Source organism: Oncorhynchus mykiss, chromosome 26 (assembly GCF_057628025.1).
Source record: "Oncorhynchus mykiss isolate SJ-2025 chromosome 26, ASM5762802v1, whole genome shotgun sequence".
Taxonomy (NCBI): Eukaryota; Metazoa; Chordata; class Actinopteri; order Salmoniformes; family Salmonidae; genus Oncorhynchus; species Oncorhynchus mykiss.
Genome location: NC_143047.1, coordinates 46,404,707 through 46,427,500, shown reverse-complemented (window position 1 = coordinate 46,427,500; position 22,794 = coordinate 46,404,707). Strand labels below are relative to the sequence as shown.

Below are 22,794 nucleotides of genomic sequence, written 5' to 3'. Positions count from 1 at the left end.
CAGAGAAGGAAACTGACAGATATAGGAGAGGAAATTAACAGGTGATGAGTGAGTCCAGGTGAACAGAGCAGGAAACTGACAGATATTAGGAGAGGAAATTAACAGATGATGAGTGAGTCCAGGTGAACAGAGAAGGAAACTGACAGATATTAGGAGAGGAAATTAACAGATGATGAGTGAGTCCAGGTGAACAGAGAAGGAAACTGACAGATATTAGGAGAGGAAATAACAGGTGATAAGTGAGTCCAGGTGAACAGAGCAGGAAACTGACAGATTTAAGGAGAGGAAATTAACAGGTGATAAGTGAGTCCAGTTGAACAGAGCAGGAAACTGACAGATATTAGGAGAGGAAATTAACAGGTCATAAGTGAGTCCAGGTGAACAGAGCAGGAAACTGACAGATATTAGGAGAGGAAATTAACAGATGATGAGTGAGTCCAGGTGAACAGAGAAGGAAACTGACAGATATTAGGAGAGGAAATTAACAGATGATGAGTGAGTCCAGGTGAACAGAGCAGGAAACTGACAGATATTAGGAGAGGAAATTAACAGATGATGAGTGAGTCCAGGTGAACAGAGCAGGAAACTGACAGATATTAGGAGAGGAAATTAACAGATGATGAGTGAGTCCAGGTGAACAGAGAAGGAAACTGACAGATATAGGAGAGGAAATTAACAGATGATGAGTGAGTCCAGGTGAACAGAGAAGGAAACTGACAGATATTAGGAGAGGAAATTAACAGGTGATGAGTGAGTCCAGGTGAGTCCAATAACGCTGAAGCGCGTGGCGAGGGAAGGCAGGTGTGCGTGATGATGGCAGGAGCGTGTGATTGCAGGGTAATCTGGCGCCCTCGAGCGCCAGGGGGAAGGGAAGAGCGGGAGCAGACTTGACATGCACTGAATCCCTGAAAAAGAGAGTTGACCTTTGACCCTTTACACGTGTCTTTGTTGTTGTTGTTCTTTCATGGGCCTGTTAGATCACTGTGTTTCGTATGGGCTCAGAGGGCCAGCAGGATATCGAGATGTCCATACTGACAGCCTTGCTCAAAGGTAACCTGGGAAGAACACTCCACTGTTCTTCTGCTCTTTTTCACTTCACACCTAACACCACTGACTGCAGAGAGAGGATATTTCTCACATACGCTGGGATTGAAACATTGGATTTGAATCCCAGCCATAGTCTATAGAACAGATGCATGCTGGGATTGAGACATTTGATTTGAATCCTAGCCATAGTCTATAGAACAGATGCATGCTGGGATTGAGACGTTTGATCTGAATCCCAGCCATAGTCTATAGAACAGATGCATGCTGGGATTGAGACATTTGATTTGAAGCCCAGTCATAGTCTATAGAACAGATGCATGCTGGGATTGAGACGTTTGATATGAATCCCTGTCATAGTCTATAGAACAGATGCATGCTGGGATTGAGACATTTGATCTGAATCCCAGTCATAGTCTATAGAACAGATGCATGCTGGGATTGAGACATTTGATCTGAATCCCAGCCATAGTCTATAGAACAGATGCATGCTGGGATTGAGACATTTGATCTGAATCCCAGTCATAGTCTATAGAACAGATGCATGCTGGGATTGAGACATTGGATCTGAATCCCAGTCATAGTCTATAGAACAGATGCATGCTGGGATTGAGACATTTGATCTGAATCCCAGTCATAGTCTATAGAACAGATGCATGCTGGGATTGAGACATTTGATCTGAATCCCAGTCATAGTCTATAGAACAGATGCATGCTGGGATTGAGACATTTGATCTGAATCCCAGTCATAGTCTATAGAACAGATGCATGCTGGGATTGAGACATTTGATCTGAATCCCAGTCATAGTCTATAGAACAGATGCATGCTGGGATTGAGACATTTGATCTGAATCCCAATCATAGTCTATAGAACAGATGCATGCTGGGATTGAAACATTGGATCTGAATCGCAGTCATAGTCTATAGAACAGATGCATGCTGGGATTGAGACATTTGATCTGAATCCCAGTCATACTCTATAGAACACATGCATGCTGGGATTGAGACATTTGATCTGAATCCCAGTCATAGTCTATAGAACAGATGCATGCTGGATTGAGACATTTGATCTGAATCCCAGCCATAGTCTATAGAACAGATGCATGCTGGGATTGAGACATTTGATCTGAATCCCAGTCATAGTCTATAGAACAGATGCATGCTGGGATTGAGACATTTGATCTGAATCCCAGTCATAGTCTATAGAACAGATGCATGCTGGGATTGAGACATTTGATCTGAATCCCAGTCATAGTCTATAGAACAGATGCATGCTGGGATTGAGACATTTGATCTGAATCCCAGTCATAGTCTATAGAACAGATGCATGCTGGGATTGAGACATTTGATCTGAATCCCAGTTATAGTCTATAGAACAGATGCATGCTGGGATTGAGACATTTGATTTGAATCCCAGTCATAGTCTATAGAACAGATGCATGCTGGGATTGAGACATTTGATCTGAATCCCAGTCATAGTCTATAGAACAGATGCATGCTGGGATTGAGACATTGGATTTGAATCCCAGACATAGTCTATTGAACAGCTGTGAAGCGTTTCAAGGTTAAACCAAAAAGTCTTGTTGGTGTTTGATTGTAGGCACCAATGCCTCTGCCCCTGACCAGCTGAGTCTAGCCCTGGCCTGGAACAGAGTGGACATCGCTAGGAGCCAGATCTTCGTCTACGGTCACCACTGGCCCATGAGTGGCAGCGTAAGTCTATAAACAACTTGGGAAACACATGGGTACACAATGAACATCACCATGCTGGTCTAACAGGGTCTGATTCAGAGTTGTAATGAACATCACCATGCTGGTCTAACAGGGTCTGATTCAGAGTTGTAATGAACTTCACCATGCTGGTCTAACAGGGTCTGATTCAGAGTTATAATGAACAACACCATGCTGGTCTAACAGGGTCTGATTCAGAGTTGTAATGAACATCACCATGCTGGTCTAACAGGGTCTGATTCAGAGTTGTAGTGAACATCACCATGCTGGTCTAACAGGGCCTGATTCAGAGTTGTAGTGAACAGCACCATGCTGGTCTAACAGGGCCTGATTCAGAGTTGTAATGAACATCACCATGCTGGTCTAACAGGGTCTGATTCAGAGTTGTAGTGAACATCACCATGCTGGTCTAACAGGGTCTGATTCAGAGTTGTAATGAACATCACCATGCTGGTCTAACAGGGTCTGATTCAGAGTTGTAATGAACATCACCATGCTGGTCTAACAGGGTCTGATTCAGAGTTGTAATGAACATCACCATGCTGGTCTAACAGGGCCTGATTCAGAGTTGTAATGAACATCACCATGCTGGTCTAACAGGGTCTGATTCAGAGTTGTAATGAACAGCACCATGCTGGTCTAACAGGGCCTGATTCAGAGTTGTAATGAACAGCACCATGCTGATCTAACAGGGTCTGATTCAGAGTTGTAATGAACATCACCATGCTGGTCTAACAGGGCCTGATTCAGAGTTGTAATGAACATCACCATGCTGGTCTAACAGGGCCTGATTCAGAGTTGTAGTGAACAACACCATGCTGGTCTAACAGGGTCTGATTCAGAGTTGTAATGAACATCACCATGCTGGTCTAACAGGGTCTGATTCAGAGTTGTAATGAACATCACCATGCTGGTCTAACAGGGTCTGATTCAGAGTTGTAATGAACAACACCATGCTGGTCTAACAGGGTCTGATTCAGAGTTGTAGTGAACAACACCATGCTGGTCTAACAGGGTCTGATTCAGAGTTGTAATGAACAACACCATGCTGGTCTAACAGGGCCTGATTCAGAGTTGTAATGAACATCACCGTGCTGGTCTAACAGGGTCTGATTCAGAGTTGTAATGAACATCACCATGCTGGTCTAACAGGGCCTGATTCAGAGTTGTAATGAACAACACCATGCTGGTCTAACAGGGTCTGATTCAGAGTTGTAGTGAACAACACCATGCTGGTCTAACAGGGTCTGATTCAGAGTTGTAATGAACAACACCATGCTGGTCTAACAGGGCCTGATTCAGAGTTGTAATGAACAACACCATGCTGGTCTAACAGGGCCTGATTCAGAGTTGTAATGAACATCACCATGCTGGTCTAACAGGGTCTGATTCAGAGTTGTAGTGAACAACACCATGCTGGTCTAACAGGGCCTGATTCAGAGTTGTAATGAACATCACCATGCTGGTCTAACAGGGCCTGATTCAGAGTTGTAATGAACATCACCATGCTGGTCTAACAGGGTCTGATTCAGAGTTGTAATGAACAACACCATGCTGGTCTAACAGGGCCTGATTCAGAGTTGTAATGAACAGCACCATGCTGGTCTAACAGGGCCTGATTGTAATGAACAACACCATGCTGGTCTAACAGGGCCTGATTGTAATGAACATCACCATGCTGGTCTAACAGGGCCTGATTGTAATGAACATCACCATGCTGGTCTAACAGGGCCTGATTCAGAGTTGTAATGAACATCACCATGCTGGTCTAACAGGGTCTGATTCAGAGTTGTAATGAACAACACCATGCTGGTCTAACAGGGCCTGATTCAGAGTTGTAATGAACATCACCATGCTGGTCTAACAGGGCCTGATTGTAATGAACATGGGTCTGATTCAGAGATCAGATAAGCATGTGCAACTTGACCTTTGACCTAAATCACTCATTGGCATCAGCGGGTTAGAGTACAGTTTGAATAATACGGCTTAAATAGAGTTCAGCTTGCAGACCTCAAGTCAGAACAACTGCCCATATCCCAAAAAGGCATCAAATTCCCTAAACATAGTGCACTACTTTTGTCTAGAGCCCTATTGGACTTGGTCAAAACTAGTGCGCGAGACAGGGTTTAGGGTTCCATTTGGGACACACCTGAAGCTCTAACCAACGGTGATGGTGAGACAACAACCTCCACTGCAGGTACTGTAACAGCTCCATGTGACCTGGGTCAACAAGGGGCTTTCATCCCTCCTGTGTTACCTTCCAGGCGGCCAACGCCACGGCATCCCAGGAGAAGACCAAGAGCCCGGTCCCAGTCCGCGGTGGAGGTGGTGGGGCAGGGAAGGGCAAGGCCAGGGTCAAGAAGGGCAAAGGAGGCAAGGCCAAACCTGAACCTCCGGAAGAGACGGACCCCAGGAAGCTGGAGCTACGCAACTGGGTAAATCAATAACCAGTAGTGGTTAGGCTTTCACACAATACACTATATTCAACCCTCAAACATTTCAATACACTATATTCAAACACATCAATACACTATATTCAAACACATCAATACACTATATTCAACCCTCAAACATATCAATACACTATATTCAACCCTCAAACATATCAATACACTATATTCAACCCTCAAACACATCAATACACTATATTCAACCCTCAAACATATCAATACACTATATTCAAACACATCAATACACTATATTCAACCCTCAAACATATCAATACACTATATTCAAACACATCAATACACTATATTCAACCCTCAAACATATCAATACACTATATTCAAACACATCAATACACTATATTCAACCCTCAAACATATCAATACACTATATTCAACCCTCAAACATATCAATACACTATATTCAAACACATCAATACACTATATTCAACCCTCAAACATATCAATACACTATATTCAACCCTCAAACATATCAATACACTATATTCAAACACATCAATACACTATATTCAACCACATCAATACACTATATTCAACCATATCAATACACTATATTCAACCACATCAATACACTATATTCAACTCTCAAACATATCAATACACTATATTCAACCATATCAATACACTATATTCAACCACATCAATACACTATATTCAACCACATCAATACACTATATTCAACCACATCAATACACTATATTCAACCACATCAATACACTATATTCAACCATATCAATACACTATATTCAACCACATCAATACACTATATTCAACCACATCAATACACTATATTCAACCACATCAATACACTATATTCAACCATATCAATACACTATATTCAACCATATCAATACACTATATTCAACCATATCAATACACTATATTCAACCATATCAATACACTATATTCAAACATATCAATACACTATATTCAACCACATCAATACACTATATTCAAGCATATCAATACACTATATTCAACCATATCAATACACTATATTCAACCCTCAAACATATCAATACACTATATTCAAACACATCAATACACTATATTCAACCCTCAAACATATCAATACACTATATTCAACCCTCAAACATATCAATACACTATATTCAAACACATCAATACACTATATTCAACCACATCAATACACTATATTCAACCATATCAATACACTATATTCAACCACATCAATACACTATATTCAACTCTCAAACATATCAATACACTATATTCAACCATATCAATACACTATATTCAACCACATCAATACACTATATTCAACCACATCAATACACTATATTCAACCACATCAATACACTATATTCAACCACATCAATACACTATATTCAACCATATCAATACACTATATTCAACCACATCAATACACTATATTCAACCACATCAATACACTATATTCAACCACATCAATACACTATATTCAACCATATCAATACACTATATTCAACCATATCAATACACTATATTCAACCATATCAATACACTATATTCAACCATATCAATACACTATATTCAAACATATCAATACACTATATTCAACCACATCAATACACTATATTCAAGCATATCAATACACTATATTCAACCATATCAATACACTATATTCAAACATATCAATACACTATATTCAACCACATCAATACACTATATTCAAGCATATCAATACACTATATTCAACCATATCAATACACTATATTCAACCATATCAATACACTATATTCAACCATATCAATACACTATATTCAACCATATCAATACACTATATTCAACCATATCAATACACTATATTCAAACATATCAATACACTATATTCAACCACATCAATACACTATATTCAAGCATATCAATACACTATATTCAACCATATCAATACACTATATTCAACCACATCAATACACTATATTCAACCACATCAATACACTATATTCAACCACATCAATGCACTATATTCAACCATATCAATACACTATATTCAACCACATCAATGCACTATATTCAACCACATCAATACACTATATTCAACCACATCAATACACTATATTCAACCACATCAATACACTATATTCAACCACATCAATACACTATATTCAACCACATCAATACACTATATTCAACCATATCAATACACTATATTCAACCACATCAATACACTATATTCAACCACATCAATACACTATATTCAACCACATCAATACACTATATTCAACCATATCAATACACTATATTCAACCACATCAATACACTATATTCAACCACATCAATACACTATATTCAACCACATCAATACACTATATTCAACCATATCAATACACTATATTCAACCACATCAATACACTATATTCAACCATATCAATACACTATATTCAACCATATCAATACACTATATTCAACCACATCAATACACTATATTCAACCATATCAATACACTATATTCAACCATATCAATACACTATATTCAACCACATCAATACACTATATTCAACCATATCAATACACTATATTCAACCACATCAATACACTATATTCAACCATATCAATACACTATATTCAACCACATCAATACACTATATTCAACCACATCAATACACTATATTCAACCACATCAATGCACTATAGTCAAACACATCAATACACTATATTATATCATTTCTATCTGAAGCAGTTATGTAGAGGATAATGCAAGTCAACTCTTTTAATTCATATTTTAATGAGTACTTATTCTTCCTGAACCGTGGCGTCAGGGTTTACCCACCTTTCATTACCACGACAACACTGATATTAAAGGTGTTTTATATATATTTACACACTTTAAGGTTGGAATAATACTGGGAAATGTACCAAAAAATATATATGATAATGCCCTTTTAGTGTACAGGGCTGTTTGAAAAGACCGCCTGAAAATTCAGCCTGTTTTGGTGTGATGGAGTTTTGGGCCTGTCTGGTGACATCACCAGGTGGTAACTGAGTTCATAGACCAATAAGAAAGAGAGTTCCCAAACCTCTCAGCCAATAACAGCAAGTATTCAGTTTTCCCCCTCCCCACTCCCAGACAGTCCTCGCTAAATTCTAGCGTTTGAAATTACTCTTTGCTAAGAAGCTAATTTTGTTAATTTCTGATAAAAAAAATTATCTTTATGATAAACTTATTGTTACCCAGAAATTATTTGATATTGAGCTAAAATGTGATTTTCTGGATTTTTGTTTTAGATTCCATCTCTCACAGTTGAAGTGTACCTATGATAAAAAATTACAGACCTCTACATGCTTTGTAAGTAGGAAAACCTGCAAAATCGGCAGTGTATCAAATACTTGTTTCTCCCCACTGTACAAGTGTCTTATATCGGTTGAAAGCTTAAATTCTTGTTAATATAACTGCACCGATTTCCAGTAGCTGTTACAGCGAAAACATGCCATGCGATTGTTTGAGGATGGCGCCCCATATCAAAATATTTTTCCACCGGCACAGGTTTCATAAATTTACAAATAGCAATTAAATATTCATTTACTTTTTGAAAATCTTCCTCTGATTTGTCATCCAAAGGGTCCCAGCTTTAACATGTAGTGTCGTTTTGTTAGATAAAATCCTTCTTTATATCCCAAAAGTCAGTTTAGTTGGCGCCATCGATTTGAGTAATCCACTTGCTCAAAATGCAGAGAAAGGAATCTGAAAATCTACCCCTATACTTTGTTTCAACAATTCAAAATAAGTTTCTATTAACTCCTCAGATTCCCTAAAATGTAATCAAACTACAATATTTCTTACGGAAAGAAGTATGTTCAATAGGAAACCGATTTTAGCAGGTGCGTCCTGTCTTCATGGCGCGCAAACACGAATTTCCAAGACTGTGTCACTGTACTAAAACTGATATTTCTTATTCATTTTGGAAGTTACAAGCCTGAAACCTTGAACATAGACTGCTAAAACCCTGGGGAAGCCATATGAATTGCATCCTGGGAGCTAATTTGCAATATGCCCTTATACTAGCCATTCTAAGAGGATGGTCTCAACAAAAACAAAAATCCGGTTGGTTTTTCTTTGGATTTTCTCCTACCATATCTATTGTGTTATATTCTCATTCTACATTATTTTTACATTTCTACAAACTACAAACCAATTATATGCATATTCTGGCTTCAGGGCCTGAGCAACAGGCAGTTTACTTTGGGCCTGAACTCCAGGAAGTTTACTTTGGGCGCGTCATTCAGAGAGGAAGTGGAGAAAAAAAGGGACCTGGCCCTAAGAAGTTTAATGTGTTTCTCTACTGTAGGTGAACTCTCTGGAGCAGGCCATGATGGATGCCCTGGTGCTGGACAGGGTGGACTTCGTCAAGCTGCTGATAGAGAACGGTGTCAACATCCACCACTTCCTCACCATCCCTCGTCTGGAGGAACTCTACAACACGGTGAGATAGATAGACAGACAGACAGACAGACAGACAGACAGACAGACAGACAGACAGACAGACAGACAGACAGATAGACAGATAGACAGATAGACAGATAGACAGATAGACAGATAGATAGATAGATAGATAGATAGATAGATAGATAGATAGATAGATAGATAGATAGATAGACAGACAGACAGACAGACAGACAGACAGACAGACAGACAGACAGACAGACAGACAGACAGACAGACAGACAGACAGACAGACAGACAGACAGACAGACAGACAGACAGACAGACAGACAGACAGACAGATAGATAGACAGATAGACAGATAGATAGATAGATAGATAGATAGATAGATAGATAGATTGGGGTCAATTCCATTTCTGTTAACTTCCAGAATTGATTTAAGTGGACTTTACCCCAACCTTGCTTCTAAATACATGTTAGTAGTATATACAAAAATCCATGAAGTATATTGTTGAGAATTAGATTTTTAGACAGAGAGTGACCCGGAGAGCTGGACAAATATATTAATGAATTGGCGCGGGCACTAGAAAATTCTGCCAGACCTGGGCCCTGACAGCAAATCCCAGTAAGACCAAAATAATGGTGTTCCAAAAAAGGTCCAGTCGCCAGGACCACAAATACAAATTCCATCTAGACACCGTTGCCCTAGAGCACACAAAAAATGATACATACCTTGGCCTAAACATCAGCGCCACAGGTAACTTCCACAAAGCTGTGAATGATCTGAGAGACAAGGCAAGAAGGGCATTCTATGCCATCAAAAGGAACATAAAATTCAACATACCAATTAGGATCTGGCTAAAAATGCTTGAATCAGTCATAGAACCCATTGCCCTTTACGGTTGTGAGGTCTGGGGTACGCTCCGATATTTCACAAAATGGGACAAACACAAAATTGAGATGCAGAATTCTGCAAAAAAATCCTCCGTGTACAACGTAGAAAACCAAATTATCTGCCTAATTCTGCTCTGCATGCATTATAATCATCAAAATCCAGAAAAGAGCCATTCAATTATACAACCACCTAAAAGGAAGCGATTCCCAAACCTTCCATAACAAAGCCATCACCTACAGAGAGATGAACCTGGAGAAGAGTCCCCTAAGCAAGCTGGTCCTGGGGCTCTGTTCACAAACACACCCTACAGAGCCCCAGGACAGCAGCACAATTAGACCCAACCAAATCATGAGAAAACAAAAAGATAATTACTTGACACATTGGAAAGAATTAACAAAAAAACTGAGCAAACTAGAAAGCTATTTGGCCCTAAACAGAGAGTACACAGTGGCAGAACACCTGACCACTGTGACTGACCCAAACTTAAGGAAAGCTTTGACTTAGTGATCATAGCCTTGCTATTGAGAGAGACTGCCGTAGGCAAACATGGCTCTCAAGAGAAGACAGGCTATGAGCTCACTGCCCACAAAATGAGGTGGAAACTGAGCTGCACTTCCTAACCTCTTGCCTGCTTTGTCAATGTTAATATATGTTTCCCCTGCCAATAAAGCACCTTCGATTGAATTGGATTGAATTGAATTGGATTGAATGTAGAGAGAGAGAGAGAGAGAGAGAGAGACTATTATCTACCTCACTTGCTTTGTTAGGTTAACATATGTTTCCAATGTGAATAAAACCCCTTGAATTGAATTGAATTGAAAGTCCATCTCTGTTTGTTATGTTGTTTGTTTTCACAGAGGCTGGGCCCAACGAATACACTGCACTTTGTAGTTAGAGACGTTAAAAAGGTACTGTTTCCTTCTATTATTTAACCTTTATGTGGACAGGGAGTCAATGACATGTTTACAATGTCCATCAACAATACCAAGGTGTTATGGCTGGTTTCATTATGGTGTTATGACTGGTTTCATAAAGGTGTTGTGACTGGTTTCATCAGGGAGTCAATTACATGTTTACAATGTCCATCAACAACACAAAGGTGTTATGGCTGGTTTCATTATGGTGTTATGACTGGTTTCATAAAGGTGTTGTGACTGGTTTCACAAAGGTGTTATGACTGGTTTCATAAAGGTGTTATGACTGGTGTTATGACTGGTTTCATAAAGGTGTTGTGACTGGTTTCACAAAGGTGTTATGACTGGTTTCATAAAGGTGTTATGACTGGTGTTATGGCTGGTTTCATAAAGGTGTTATGACTGGTGTTATGACTGGTTTCATTAAGGTGTTATGATTGGTTTCATTAAGGTGTTATGGCTGGTTTCATAAAGGTGTTATGACTGGTGTTATGGCTGGTTTCATAAAGGTGTTATGGCTGGTTTCAGAAAGGTGTTATGACTGGTGTTATGACTGGTTTCATTAAGGTGTTATGGCTGGTTTCATAAAGGTGTTATGGCTGGTTTCATAAAGGTGTTATGACTGGTGTTATGACTGGTTTCATTAAGGTGTTATGACTGGTTTCATTAAGGTGTTATGACTGGTGTTATGACTGGTTTCATAAAAGTGTTATGACTGGTTTCATAAAGGTGTTATGACTGGTTTCATAAAGGTGTTATGACTGGTTTCATAAAGGTGTTATGACTGGTTTCATAAAGGTGTTATGACTGGTTTCATAAAGGTGTTATGACTGGTTTCATAAAGGGGCTATTTATAGTAAAGTGTTACCTAATATCTACCCCCCTATAGTAAAGTCTTACCTAATATCTACCCCCCTATAGTAAAGTGATACCTAATATTGACCCCCTACAGCAAAGTGTTACCTAATATTGACCCCCTATAGTAAAGTGATACCTAATATTGACCCCCTATAGTAAAGTGATACCTAATATTGACCCCCTATAGTAAAGTCTTACCTAATATTGACCCCCTATAGCAAAGTGATACCTAATATTGACCCCCTATAGTAAAGTGTTACCTAATATTGACCCCCTATAGTAACGTGTTACCTGATATTGACCCCCTATAGTAAAGTGATACCTAATATTGACCCCCTACAGCAAAGTGTTACCTAATATTGACCCCCTATAGTAAAGTGATACCTAATATTGACCCCCTATAGTAAAGTGATACCTAATATTGACCCCCTATAGTAAAGTCTTACCTAATATTGACCCCCTATAGCAAAGTGATACCTAATATTGACCACCTATAGTAAAGTGTTACCTAATATTGACCCCCTATAGTAACGTGTTACCTGATATTGACCCCCTATAGCAAAGTGTTACCTAATATTGACCCCCTATAGTAACGTGTTACCTAATATTGACCCCCTATAGTAGTGGTACCTAATATTGACCCCCTATAGTAGTGGTACCTAATATTTACCCCCTATAGTAAAGTGATACCTAACATTGGCCCCCTATAGTAAAGTGTTACCTAATATTGACCCCCTATAGTAAAGTGTTACCTAATATTGACCCCCTATAGTAACGTGTTACCTAATATTGACCCCCTATAGTAACGTGTTACCTAATATTGACCCCCTATAGTAAAGTGATACCTAATATTGACCCCCTATAGTAGTGTTACCTAATATTGACCCCCTATAGTAACGTGTTACCTAATATTGACCCCCTATAGTAATGTGAAAACAGTAACAGTATAATGATGATGGTTGTTTGGTGTTTCAGGGAAATCTTCCACCGGATTACCAGATCACCTTGATCGATATCGGATTGGTCCTGGAGTTCCTGATGGGCGGGGCCTATCGCTGTAACTACACCAGGAAACAGTTCCGCACCCTCTACAACAACCTCTACGGTTTAAAAAGAGTGAGGAGAAACACTCCCTTTACAGATCTGAATGTAACACACTGAACAAAAAATAGAAACGCAACATGTAAAGGGTTGCTCCTATTTTTCATCAGCTGAAATAAAAGATCACAGAAATGTTTTCATACTCACGTAAATCTTATTTCTCTTAAATGTTGAGTTTACATTTGTTTACTTCCCTGTTAGTGAGCATTTCTCCTTTGCCAAGATAATCCATCCACCTGAGAGGTGTGGCATATTAAACAGCATGATCGTTACACAGGTGCACCTTGTGCTGGGGACAATAAAGGGCCACTCTAAAATGTGCAGTTTTGTCACACAACACAATGCCACGGATGTCTCAAGTTTTGAGCGAGCGTCCAATTGGCATGCAGACTGCAAGAATGTCTTGCCAGAGAATTTAATGTATTTCTCTACCATAAGCCGCCTCCAACGTCATTTTAGAGAATTTGGCAGTATGTCCAACCGGCATCACAACCCCAGACCACATGTAACCACGCCAGCCCAGAACCTCCACATCCAGCTTCTTCTCCTGCAGGATCGTCTGAGACCCGCCACTCAGACAGCTGATGAAACCGTGGGTTTGCACAACCAAAGAATTTCTGCAAAAACTGTCAGAAACCGTCTCAGGGAAGCTCATCTGCGTCCTCGTCGTCCTCACCAGGGTCTTGACCTGACTGCAGTTCGGCGTCATAACCGACTTCAGTTGGCAAATGCTCACCTTCCATGACCATTTGAACGGTGGAGAAGTGTGCACTTCACGGGATGAATCCCGGTTTCAACTGTACCGGGCAGATGGCAGATAGCGTGTATGGTGTTGTGTGGGTGAGCGGTTTGCTGGATGTCAACGTTGTGAACAGAGTGCCCCATAGTGGCAGTGGTGTTATGGTATGGGGCAGGCATAAGTTGCGGAAAACAAACACAATAGAATTTTAGCGATGGAAGTTTGAATGCACGGAGATACCGTGACGAGATCTTGAGGCCCATTTTCGTGACATTCATCTGCCGCCATCACCTCATGTTTCAGCATGATAATGCACTGACCCCGTTCACAAGGATCTGTACACAATTCCCGGACGCTGAAAATGTCCCAGTTCTTCCATGGCAGATATGTTACCCACTGAGCATGTTTGGGATGCTCTGGATCGATGTGTACGACAGCTTGTTCCAGTTCCCACAGCCATTGAAGAGCAGTGGGACAACATTTCACAGGCCACAAATCAACAGCCTGATCAACTCTATGCGAAGGAGATGTGTCTCGCTGCATGAGGCAAATGGTGGTCACACCAGATACTGACCAATGCATGTCTGTATTCCCAGTCATGTGAAATCCATAGATTAGGGCCTAATGAATCAAATCAAATCAAATCAAATGTATTTATAAAGCCCTTTTTGCATCCGCCAATGTCACAAAGTCTGTACAGAAACCCAGCCTAAAACCCCAAACAGGAAGCAACGCAGACGTAGAAGCACATTATTTGAGATAAATAATGAATTTATTTCAATTGACTGATTTCCTTATATGAACTGTAACTCAGTAAAACCTTTGAAAATTGTTGCGTGCTGCATTTAAATATTTTTGTTCAGTGTAACAATAACTTTAATAGTAATAATATATAATATATAAAATGCTAATGCTAACATGAATGCTAATGCTAACATGAATGCTAATGCTAACATGAATGCTAATGTTAATCATGCTAATTAAATGCTGTCCTCTCCCCTTGTTTTGTTTCACAGCCGAAAGCTTTAAAAATGTTAGGACTGGAGGTGAGTGTCTCGTCTTTCACTTACCACCGTTGTTCTACTTAGCGACATTTTATATTGTAACGACCCTGGGTTTATAAGCGCGGAAATCGACTCTGCCGCACGAGCATGCTTTTGCGGCACAGTCGATAGCACGCTGGACTTCGGGCAAGAAGGTCGAGGGTTCGAGGCCTGCTCCCTGCTGATTCATTACAACATCATCCATACCAATACAATAACCACTTAAATTTGTTTCTGTATACAGGGGAGAATCTACTTAGTCTCCCATTGGTATCAATGCATGTCTAAGTAAACATTTGACTTCAGTGAAGTGAAGTTAAGATTCGCCCTACACCCAATAATTCATATTTCTAATATCCATCTGATTCATACCAGGACGACGAGCCTGGAGGAACAGGCAATAGTAAAGGGAAGAAGAAGAAGAAGAAGAAGAAAGAGGAAGAGATCGACATCGATGTGGACGACCCGGAGGTCAGCCGCTTCCAGTACCCGTTCCATGAGCTGATGGTGTGGGCTGTTCTCATGAAGCGTCAGAAGATGGCTCTGTTCCTGTGGAAGAGGGGGGAAGAGGCCATGGCCAAAGCTCTGGTGGCCTGTAAGCTGTACAAGGCCATGGCCCACGAGTCGTCTCAGAGTGAACTGGTGGACGACATCTTCCAGGACCTGGAAAACAATTCCAAGTTAGTGAAAGGCTAGCTAGCAGAAAGGTTTAGATTTAACAGTGTTGGGGTCAAGTTAGTGAGGGACTAGCTAGCAGAAAGGTTTCAATCTAACAGTGTTGGGGTCAAGTTAGTGAGAGGCTAGCTAGCAGAAAGGTTTAGATTTAACAGTGTGGGGGTCAAGTTAGTGAGGGTCTAGCTAGCAGAAAGGTTTAGATTTAACAGTGTTGGGGTCAAGTTAGTGAGGGTCTAGCTAGCAGAAAGGTTTAGATTTAACAGTGTTGGGGTCAAGTTAGTGAGAGGCTAGCTAGCAGAAAGATTTAACAGCGTTGGGGTCAAGTTAGTGAGAGGCTAGCTAGCAGAAAGGTTTAGATTTAACAGTGTGGGGGTCAAGTTAGTGAGGGACTCGCTAGCAGAAAGGTTTAGATTTAACGGTGTTGGGGTCAAGTTAGTGAGGGACTAGCTAGCAGAAAGGTTTCAATCTAACAGTGTTGGGATCAAGTTAGTGAGGGGCTAGCTAGCAGAAAGGTTTCAATCTAACAGCGTTGGAGTCACGTTAGTGAGGAAATTCAGGAAGCAAACTCAAATTCCAAATAAGAAAATTGGAATTGTAAATGGAATTGACCCCTAAGCACAACGTCTTCCTTCTTCCCTCCTCAGAGAGTTTGGCCAGCTGGCCTACGAGCTCCTAGACCAGTCCTATAAGCACGATGAGCAGGTGGCCATGAAACTACTGACCTATCAGCTAAAGAACTGGAGCAACTCTACCTGCCTGAAACTGGCTGTAGCCGCCAAGCACAGAGACTTTATCGCCCACACCTGCAGTCAGATGCTGCTCACTGATATGTGGATGGGATGTCTGAGAATGGGCAAGAGGAACGGGTTCAAGGTGGGTTAAAGACCTGAACATGGCCAAGCGATAGCAGAGAGCCAATCAACCCATTTACCTGTGACTGTATTCATGATACATCACTGCCTCCCGTGTCTTATTGCTTTTATAAAACTGTTACCAACATACTAAAATAACAATAAATTACATATCTCTCCTTTTTTTTAGATAAGTAAATTCATAAAATGTCATTATTTCACCAGAAGATATAGTCCAGACAAAAATCTGGATGTTAGTTATTTGGTCAAGTTGCTACAGACGCCGCCCAGTCCTTAATTATTTTTGCATGGTTGCTATGCAAAAGGACTGATCATCCATTCTAAACAAAATGGTTGCTATGCAGGCTGGATAACGTTCTTGTCACTTGCTAGCTAGCTAGCCAACTTCAGCTAACTCAGTCATGTCAAACATTGAACCTGGAATCAAATCAAATGGTATTTTATCACAGGCTCCGAATACAGCTGGTGTAGACTTTACATTGAAATGCTTTCTTATGAACCTTCTCCAAAGATGCAGAATTTAAAAAGTTTTAAAAAATGTGTGTGTGTGTAACATTTGAATGTGTGAGGGATTTGTGTGGGAGTGACAGTGTAGTGTGAGCATATGGTGTGTATACAGTACTTCCATTCATTTTTTTCAACTGGTACCAGGGGACCAGGCCTTAGATGAGTCTTGTGGGGCTTGTGGGCATCCTAGAGCAAAACAACCAACTTCTACGTGTTCGTGAGAGTCTCACTTTTCCACAGATGGGTCAGATTAGTAACTGTTCGGAGGCTACAGACAGAAGTTGGCAGATCAGCTGTACAAACTTCAGAAAAGTCCCAGGAGGTTTGTAGGGGTCCTAGAGCAAACCGGAGAACACCATCTTGTTCACGAGAGACTCATCTTTCCATAGCAGGATTTTTAGGCCACAGACAATTTTATGAGAAGATCGATTTTCAGGATGTCTCATGGTCTGACAAACACCGTGGCAGCTCTGTCACCTTTCACCGCAGATGGGGTGTCTCATAGTTTGACAAACACCGTGGCAGCTCTGTCACCTTTCACCGCAGATGGGATGTCTCATGGTCTGACAAACACCACTGCAGCTCTGTCACCTTTCACCGCAGATGGGTTGGATTGAGATGCATCCAATGCAAAAACCGATACACTGCTCGTCGATCATCTCAGTCCAAAGACATGGACATTAATATGGAGTTTGTCCCCCCTTTGCGGCTATAACAGCCTCCACTCTTCTGGGAAGGCTTTCCACTAGATGTTTGAACATTGCTGCTATAAAAGCCTCCACTCTTCTGGGAAGACTTTCCACTAGATCCTGTAACATTGCTGAGGTGACACTGTTGTTGGGCGATTAGGCCTGGGTCGCAATCGGCGTTCCAATTCATCCCAAAGGTGTTCGATGGGGTTGCGGTCAGGGCTCTTCGCAGGCCAATCAAGTTCATCCACAAAGATCTTGACAAACCATTTCTGTATGGACCTTGCTTTGTACACGGGGGCATTGTTATGCTGAAACAGGAAATGGCCTTCCTCAAACTGTTGCCACAGAGTTGGAAGCACAGAATCCTCTAGAATGTCATTGTATTCTGTAGCGTTAAGATTTCCCTTCACTGGAACTAAGGGGCCTAACCCGAACCATGAAAAACAGCCCCAGACCATTATTCCTCCTCCACCAAACAGTTGGTACTATTGCATTGGGGCAGGTAGCGTTCTCCTGGCATCTGCCAAACCCAGATTTGTCCGTCGGACTGCCAGATGGTGAAGCGCGATTCATCACTCCAGAGAAAGTGTTTCCACTGCTCCAGAGTCCAATACCGGTGAGCTTTACACCACACCAGCCGACGCTTGTCATTGCACATGGTGATCTTAGGCTTGTGTGCAGCTGCTTGGCCATGGAAACCCATTTCATGAAGCTTCCAACGAACAGTTCTTGTGCTGACATTTTTTCCACAGGCAGTTTGGAACTCGGCAGTGAGTGTTGTAACCGAGGACAGACCATTTTACGTGATACGCGCTTCTTCAGCACTCAGCGGCCCCGTTCTGTGAGCTTGTGTGGCCTACCACTTCACGGCTGAGCCGTTGTTGCTCCTAGACGTTTCCACTTCACAATAACAGCACTTACAGCTGATCGGGGCCTAGCAGGGCAGAAATGTAATGAACTGACTTGCTTGAAAAGGTGGCATACTATGACGGTGCCACATTGAAAGCCACTGAGCTCTGTCCGTAATGGGTGTGGCTGAAAAAGCCAAATCCACACACTGCTGGTGTATGTGGTGTATCTCTAGCTTAAACTGACAGAGGCAGGGTGCAGACATTGACCTTAAGGGGTTAAAACCTCTACAAGGGCCTCCCGGGTGGCGCAGTGGTTAAGGGCGCTGTACTGCAGCGCCAACTGTGCCATCAGAGTCCCTGGGTTCGCGCCCAGGCTCTGTCGTAACCGGCCGCGACCGGGAGGTCCGTGGGGCGACGCACAATTGGCCTAGCGTCGCCCGGGTTAGGGAGGGCTTGGTCGGTAGGGGTGTCCTTGTCTCATCGCGCACTCCTGTGGCGGGCTGGGCGCTAACCAAGGTGGCCAGGTGCACGGTGTTTCCTCTGGCTGGCTTCCGGGTTGGATGTGCGCTGTGTTAAAGAAGCAGCGGCTTGGTTGGGTTGTGTATCGGAGGACGCATGACTTTCAACCTTCGTCTATCCCGAGCCCGTACGGGAGTTGTAGCGATGAGACAACAATTGGATACTACGAAATTGGGGAGAAAAAGGGGTAAAAATTAAAAAAAAAAAAAAAAACTCTACATGATCTGTGGGTCCCCCGCGGGACGGTTGAGCTAATCTAGGCTAATGTGATTAGCATGAGGTTGTAAGTAACAATAATATTTCCCAGGATATAGACATATCTGATATTGACAGAAAGCTTAAATTCTTGTTAATCTAAATGCACTGTCCAAATTACAGTAGCTATTACAGTGAAATAATACAATGCTATTGTTTGAGGAGAGTGCACAGTTATGAACTTAAAAATGTATTAATAAACCAATTTGGCACATTTGGGCTTGATACAACATTTTGAACAGAAATACAGTGGTTCATTGGATCCATATAAAACTTTGCACACATACACTGTTGCCATCTAGTGGGCAAAATCTAAATTGCACCTGGGCTGGAATAATACATTATGGCCTTTCTCTTGCATTTCAAAGATGATGGTAAAAAAAAAAATGTAAACACGTTTTTTCATTGTATTATCTTTTACCAGATCTAATATGTTATATTATCCTACATTAATTTAACTCCAAAGTGTTTCCTGTCAAACTGTATAAATAATATGCATATTCTTGCTTCAGGTCCTGAACTATAGATTTGTGTATGTCATTTTAGGCGAAAATTGAAAGAGAGAGAGAGATCCTTTAAAGCTAACACACTGGTCACACTTTACATTAGGCTAACACACTGGTCACACTTTACATTAGGCTAACACACTGGTTTATAAATATGTAATACACTAATAACTGGTCGAGAATGTGTGGTTTTGTGTCATTTTGGTGTTTGAGACAAATAGCAGTTCAACTGAAATCCTTCTTCTTCTCATCTCTGTGTCCCACAGGTGATATTTGGCATAATTTTCCCACCTTCGATTCTCCTCATGGATTTTCGACTCGGGGAGGAAGTGACATGTCAAGCCCCAGCGGAGAACGAAGAGGCGAAGGACAAAGACGACGACAATAAATCCAGCAAGGTGAACGCTGACAGTCAAGCAATCTGATTGGTTGATTGATTGATTAATTGATTGATTGATTTATTGATTGATTGTTCGGTCGATCATCAGTGGATTGGTTGCTTGCTTGGTTGGTTTATCTGTTTTTTAAAATAATAATAATTAATACTACTTTACATTTAATACTACATTCAAATGTACTGTAAAGTCCTGTGTGTAAATTCATGGCGGTTGTTTCTGTCGACCATGCTTTCAGGAAGTGAATGTAAATTCATGGTGGTTGTTTCTGTCGACCCATGCTTTCAGGAAGTGAATGTAAATTCATGCCGGTTGTTTCTGTCGACCATGCTTTCAGGAAGTGAATGTAAATTCATGGTGGTTGTTTCTGTCGACCCATGCTTTCAGGAAGTGAATGTAAATTCATGGTGGTTGTTTCTGTCGACCATGCTTTCAGGAAGTGAATGTAAATTCATGGTGGTTGTTTCTGTCGACCAAGCTTTCAGGAAGTGTTTGTAAATTCATGGCGGTTGTTTCTGTCGACCATGCTTTCAGGAAGTGAATGTAAATTCATGGCAGTTGTTTCTGTCGACCATGCTTTCAGGAAGTGAATGTAAATTCATGGCAGTTGTTTCTGTCGACCATGCTTTCAGGAAGTGTTTGTAAATTCATGGTGGTTGTTTCTGTCGACCATGCTTTCAGGAAGTGAATGTAAATTCATGGTGGTTGTTTCTGTCGCCCCATGCTTTCAGGAAGTGAATGTAAAATTCATGGCAGTTGTTTCTGTCGACCATGCTTTCAGGAAGTGAATGTAAAATTCATGGCAGTTGTTTCTGTCGATCCATGCTTTCAGGAAGTGAATGTAAATTCATGGCAGTTGTTTCTGTCGATCCATGCTTTCAGGAAGTGAATGTAAATTCATGACAGTTGTTTCTGTCGATCCATGCTTTCAGGAAGTGAATGTAAATTCATGACGGTTGTTTCTGTCGACCATGCTTTCAGGAAGTGAATGTAAAATTCATGGCGGTTGTTTCTGTCGATCCATGCTTTCAGGAAGTGAATGCTGATGCGGTGTCCAGAAAGGGGGATGAAGAAGAAAGCGCCGTTAAAAAGAGAAGAGTTCCAATCGGAAAGAAGATCTATGAATTCTACAACACTCCTTTCACAAAATTCTGGTTCAACACAGCAAGTAGACTTTTAATACATCTTTAAAAAACAATAAATGTTATTTAGGAAGCATTTCTCAACACCACACACTTTGGAAATGTACTTTTGTGAAACCTTGGTTTTGTCGTTTTGAAATGACTATCGACACAGAGGTGACAAATAGACCTTATCCACAGATAATATAATACTATTTAATATAATGATAATATGATATCAGCTAATGGTGATCTGAAGATGTGTGATTATTGATCGACAGCACTTTGTCTTGTGGCCTAAAACGCCACTACTGCCCTGACCTCTGGTCTTGTGTCCTAAAACACCACTACTGCCCTGACCTCTGGTCTTGTGTCCTAAAACACCACTACTGCCCTGACCTCTGGTCTTATGTCCTAAAACGCCACTACTGCCCTGACCTCTGGTCTTGTGTCCTAAAACACCACTACTGCCCCCACCTCTGGTCTTGTGTCCTAAAACACCACTGTTGCCCCCACCTCTGGTCTTGTGTCCTAAAACACCACTACTGCCCCCACCTCTGGTCTTGTGTCCTAAAACACCACTGCTGCCCCGACCTCTGGTCTTGTATCCTAAAACACCACTACTGCCCTGACCTCTGGTCTTGTGTCCTAAAACACCACTACTACCCCCCACCTCTGGTCTTGTGTCCTAAAACACCACTACTGCCCCGACCTCTGGTCTTGTGTCCTAAAACACCACTACTGCCCTGACCTCTGGTCTTGTGTCCTAAAACACCACTACTACCCCCCACCTCTGGTCTTGTGTCCTAAAACACCACTGCTGCCCTGACCTCTGGTCTTGTGTCCTAAAACACCACTGCTGCCCCCACCTCTGGTCTTGTGTCCTAAAACACCACTACTGCCCCCACCTCTGGTCTTGTGTCCTAAAACACCACTGTTGCCCCCACCTCTGGTCTTGTGTCCTAAAACACCACTACTGCCCGACCTCTGGTCTTGTGTCCTAAAACGCCACTACTGCCCTGACCTCTGGTCTTGTGTCCTAAAACACCACTACTGCCCCCACCTCTGGTCTTGTGTCCTAAAACACCACTGCTGCCCCGACCTCTGGTCTTGTGTCCTAAAACACCACTACTGCCCTGACCTCTGGTCTTGTGTCCTAAAACACCACTACTACCCCCCACCTCTGGTCTTGTGTCCTAAAACACCACTACTGTCCCGACCTCTGGT

General features: G+C 41.4%; 1 protein-coding gene across 1 annotated transcript in view; it reads left to right on the top strand.

Annotated features, from left to right (window-relative positions):
* LOC110500983 (transient receptor potential cation channel subfamily M member 1) overlaps positions 1-22,794 on the top strand; it is a 95,385-nt gene that overhangs the window by 45,806 nt on the left and 26,785 nt on the right. The window contains exons 18-28 of the mRNA XM_090221658.1: positions 978-1,050; positions 2,645-2,757; positions 5,040-5,210; positions 9,530-9,664; positions 11,377-11,427; positions 13,267-13,407; positions 15,148-15,177; positions 15,550-15,854; positions 16,494-16,722; positions 20,318-20,449; positions 21,479-21,610. Coding sequence (XP_090077784.1) covers positions 978-1,050; positions 2,645-2,757; positions 5,040-5,210; positions 9,530-9,664; positions 11,377-11,427; positions 13,267-13,407; positions 15,148-15,177; positions 15,550-15,854; positions 16,494-16,722; positions 20,318-20,449; positions 21,479-21,610 — 1,512 coding nt within the window. The remainder of the gene's footprint in view (positions 1-977; positions 1,051-2,644; positions 2,758-5,039; positions 5,211-9,529; positions 9,665-11,376; positions 11,428-13,266; positions 13,408-15,147; positions 15,178-15,549; positions 15,855-16,493; positions 16,723-20,317; positions 20,450-21,478; positions 21,611-22,794) is intronic.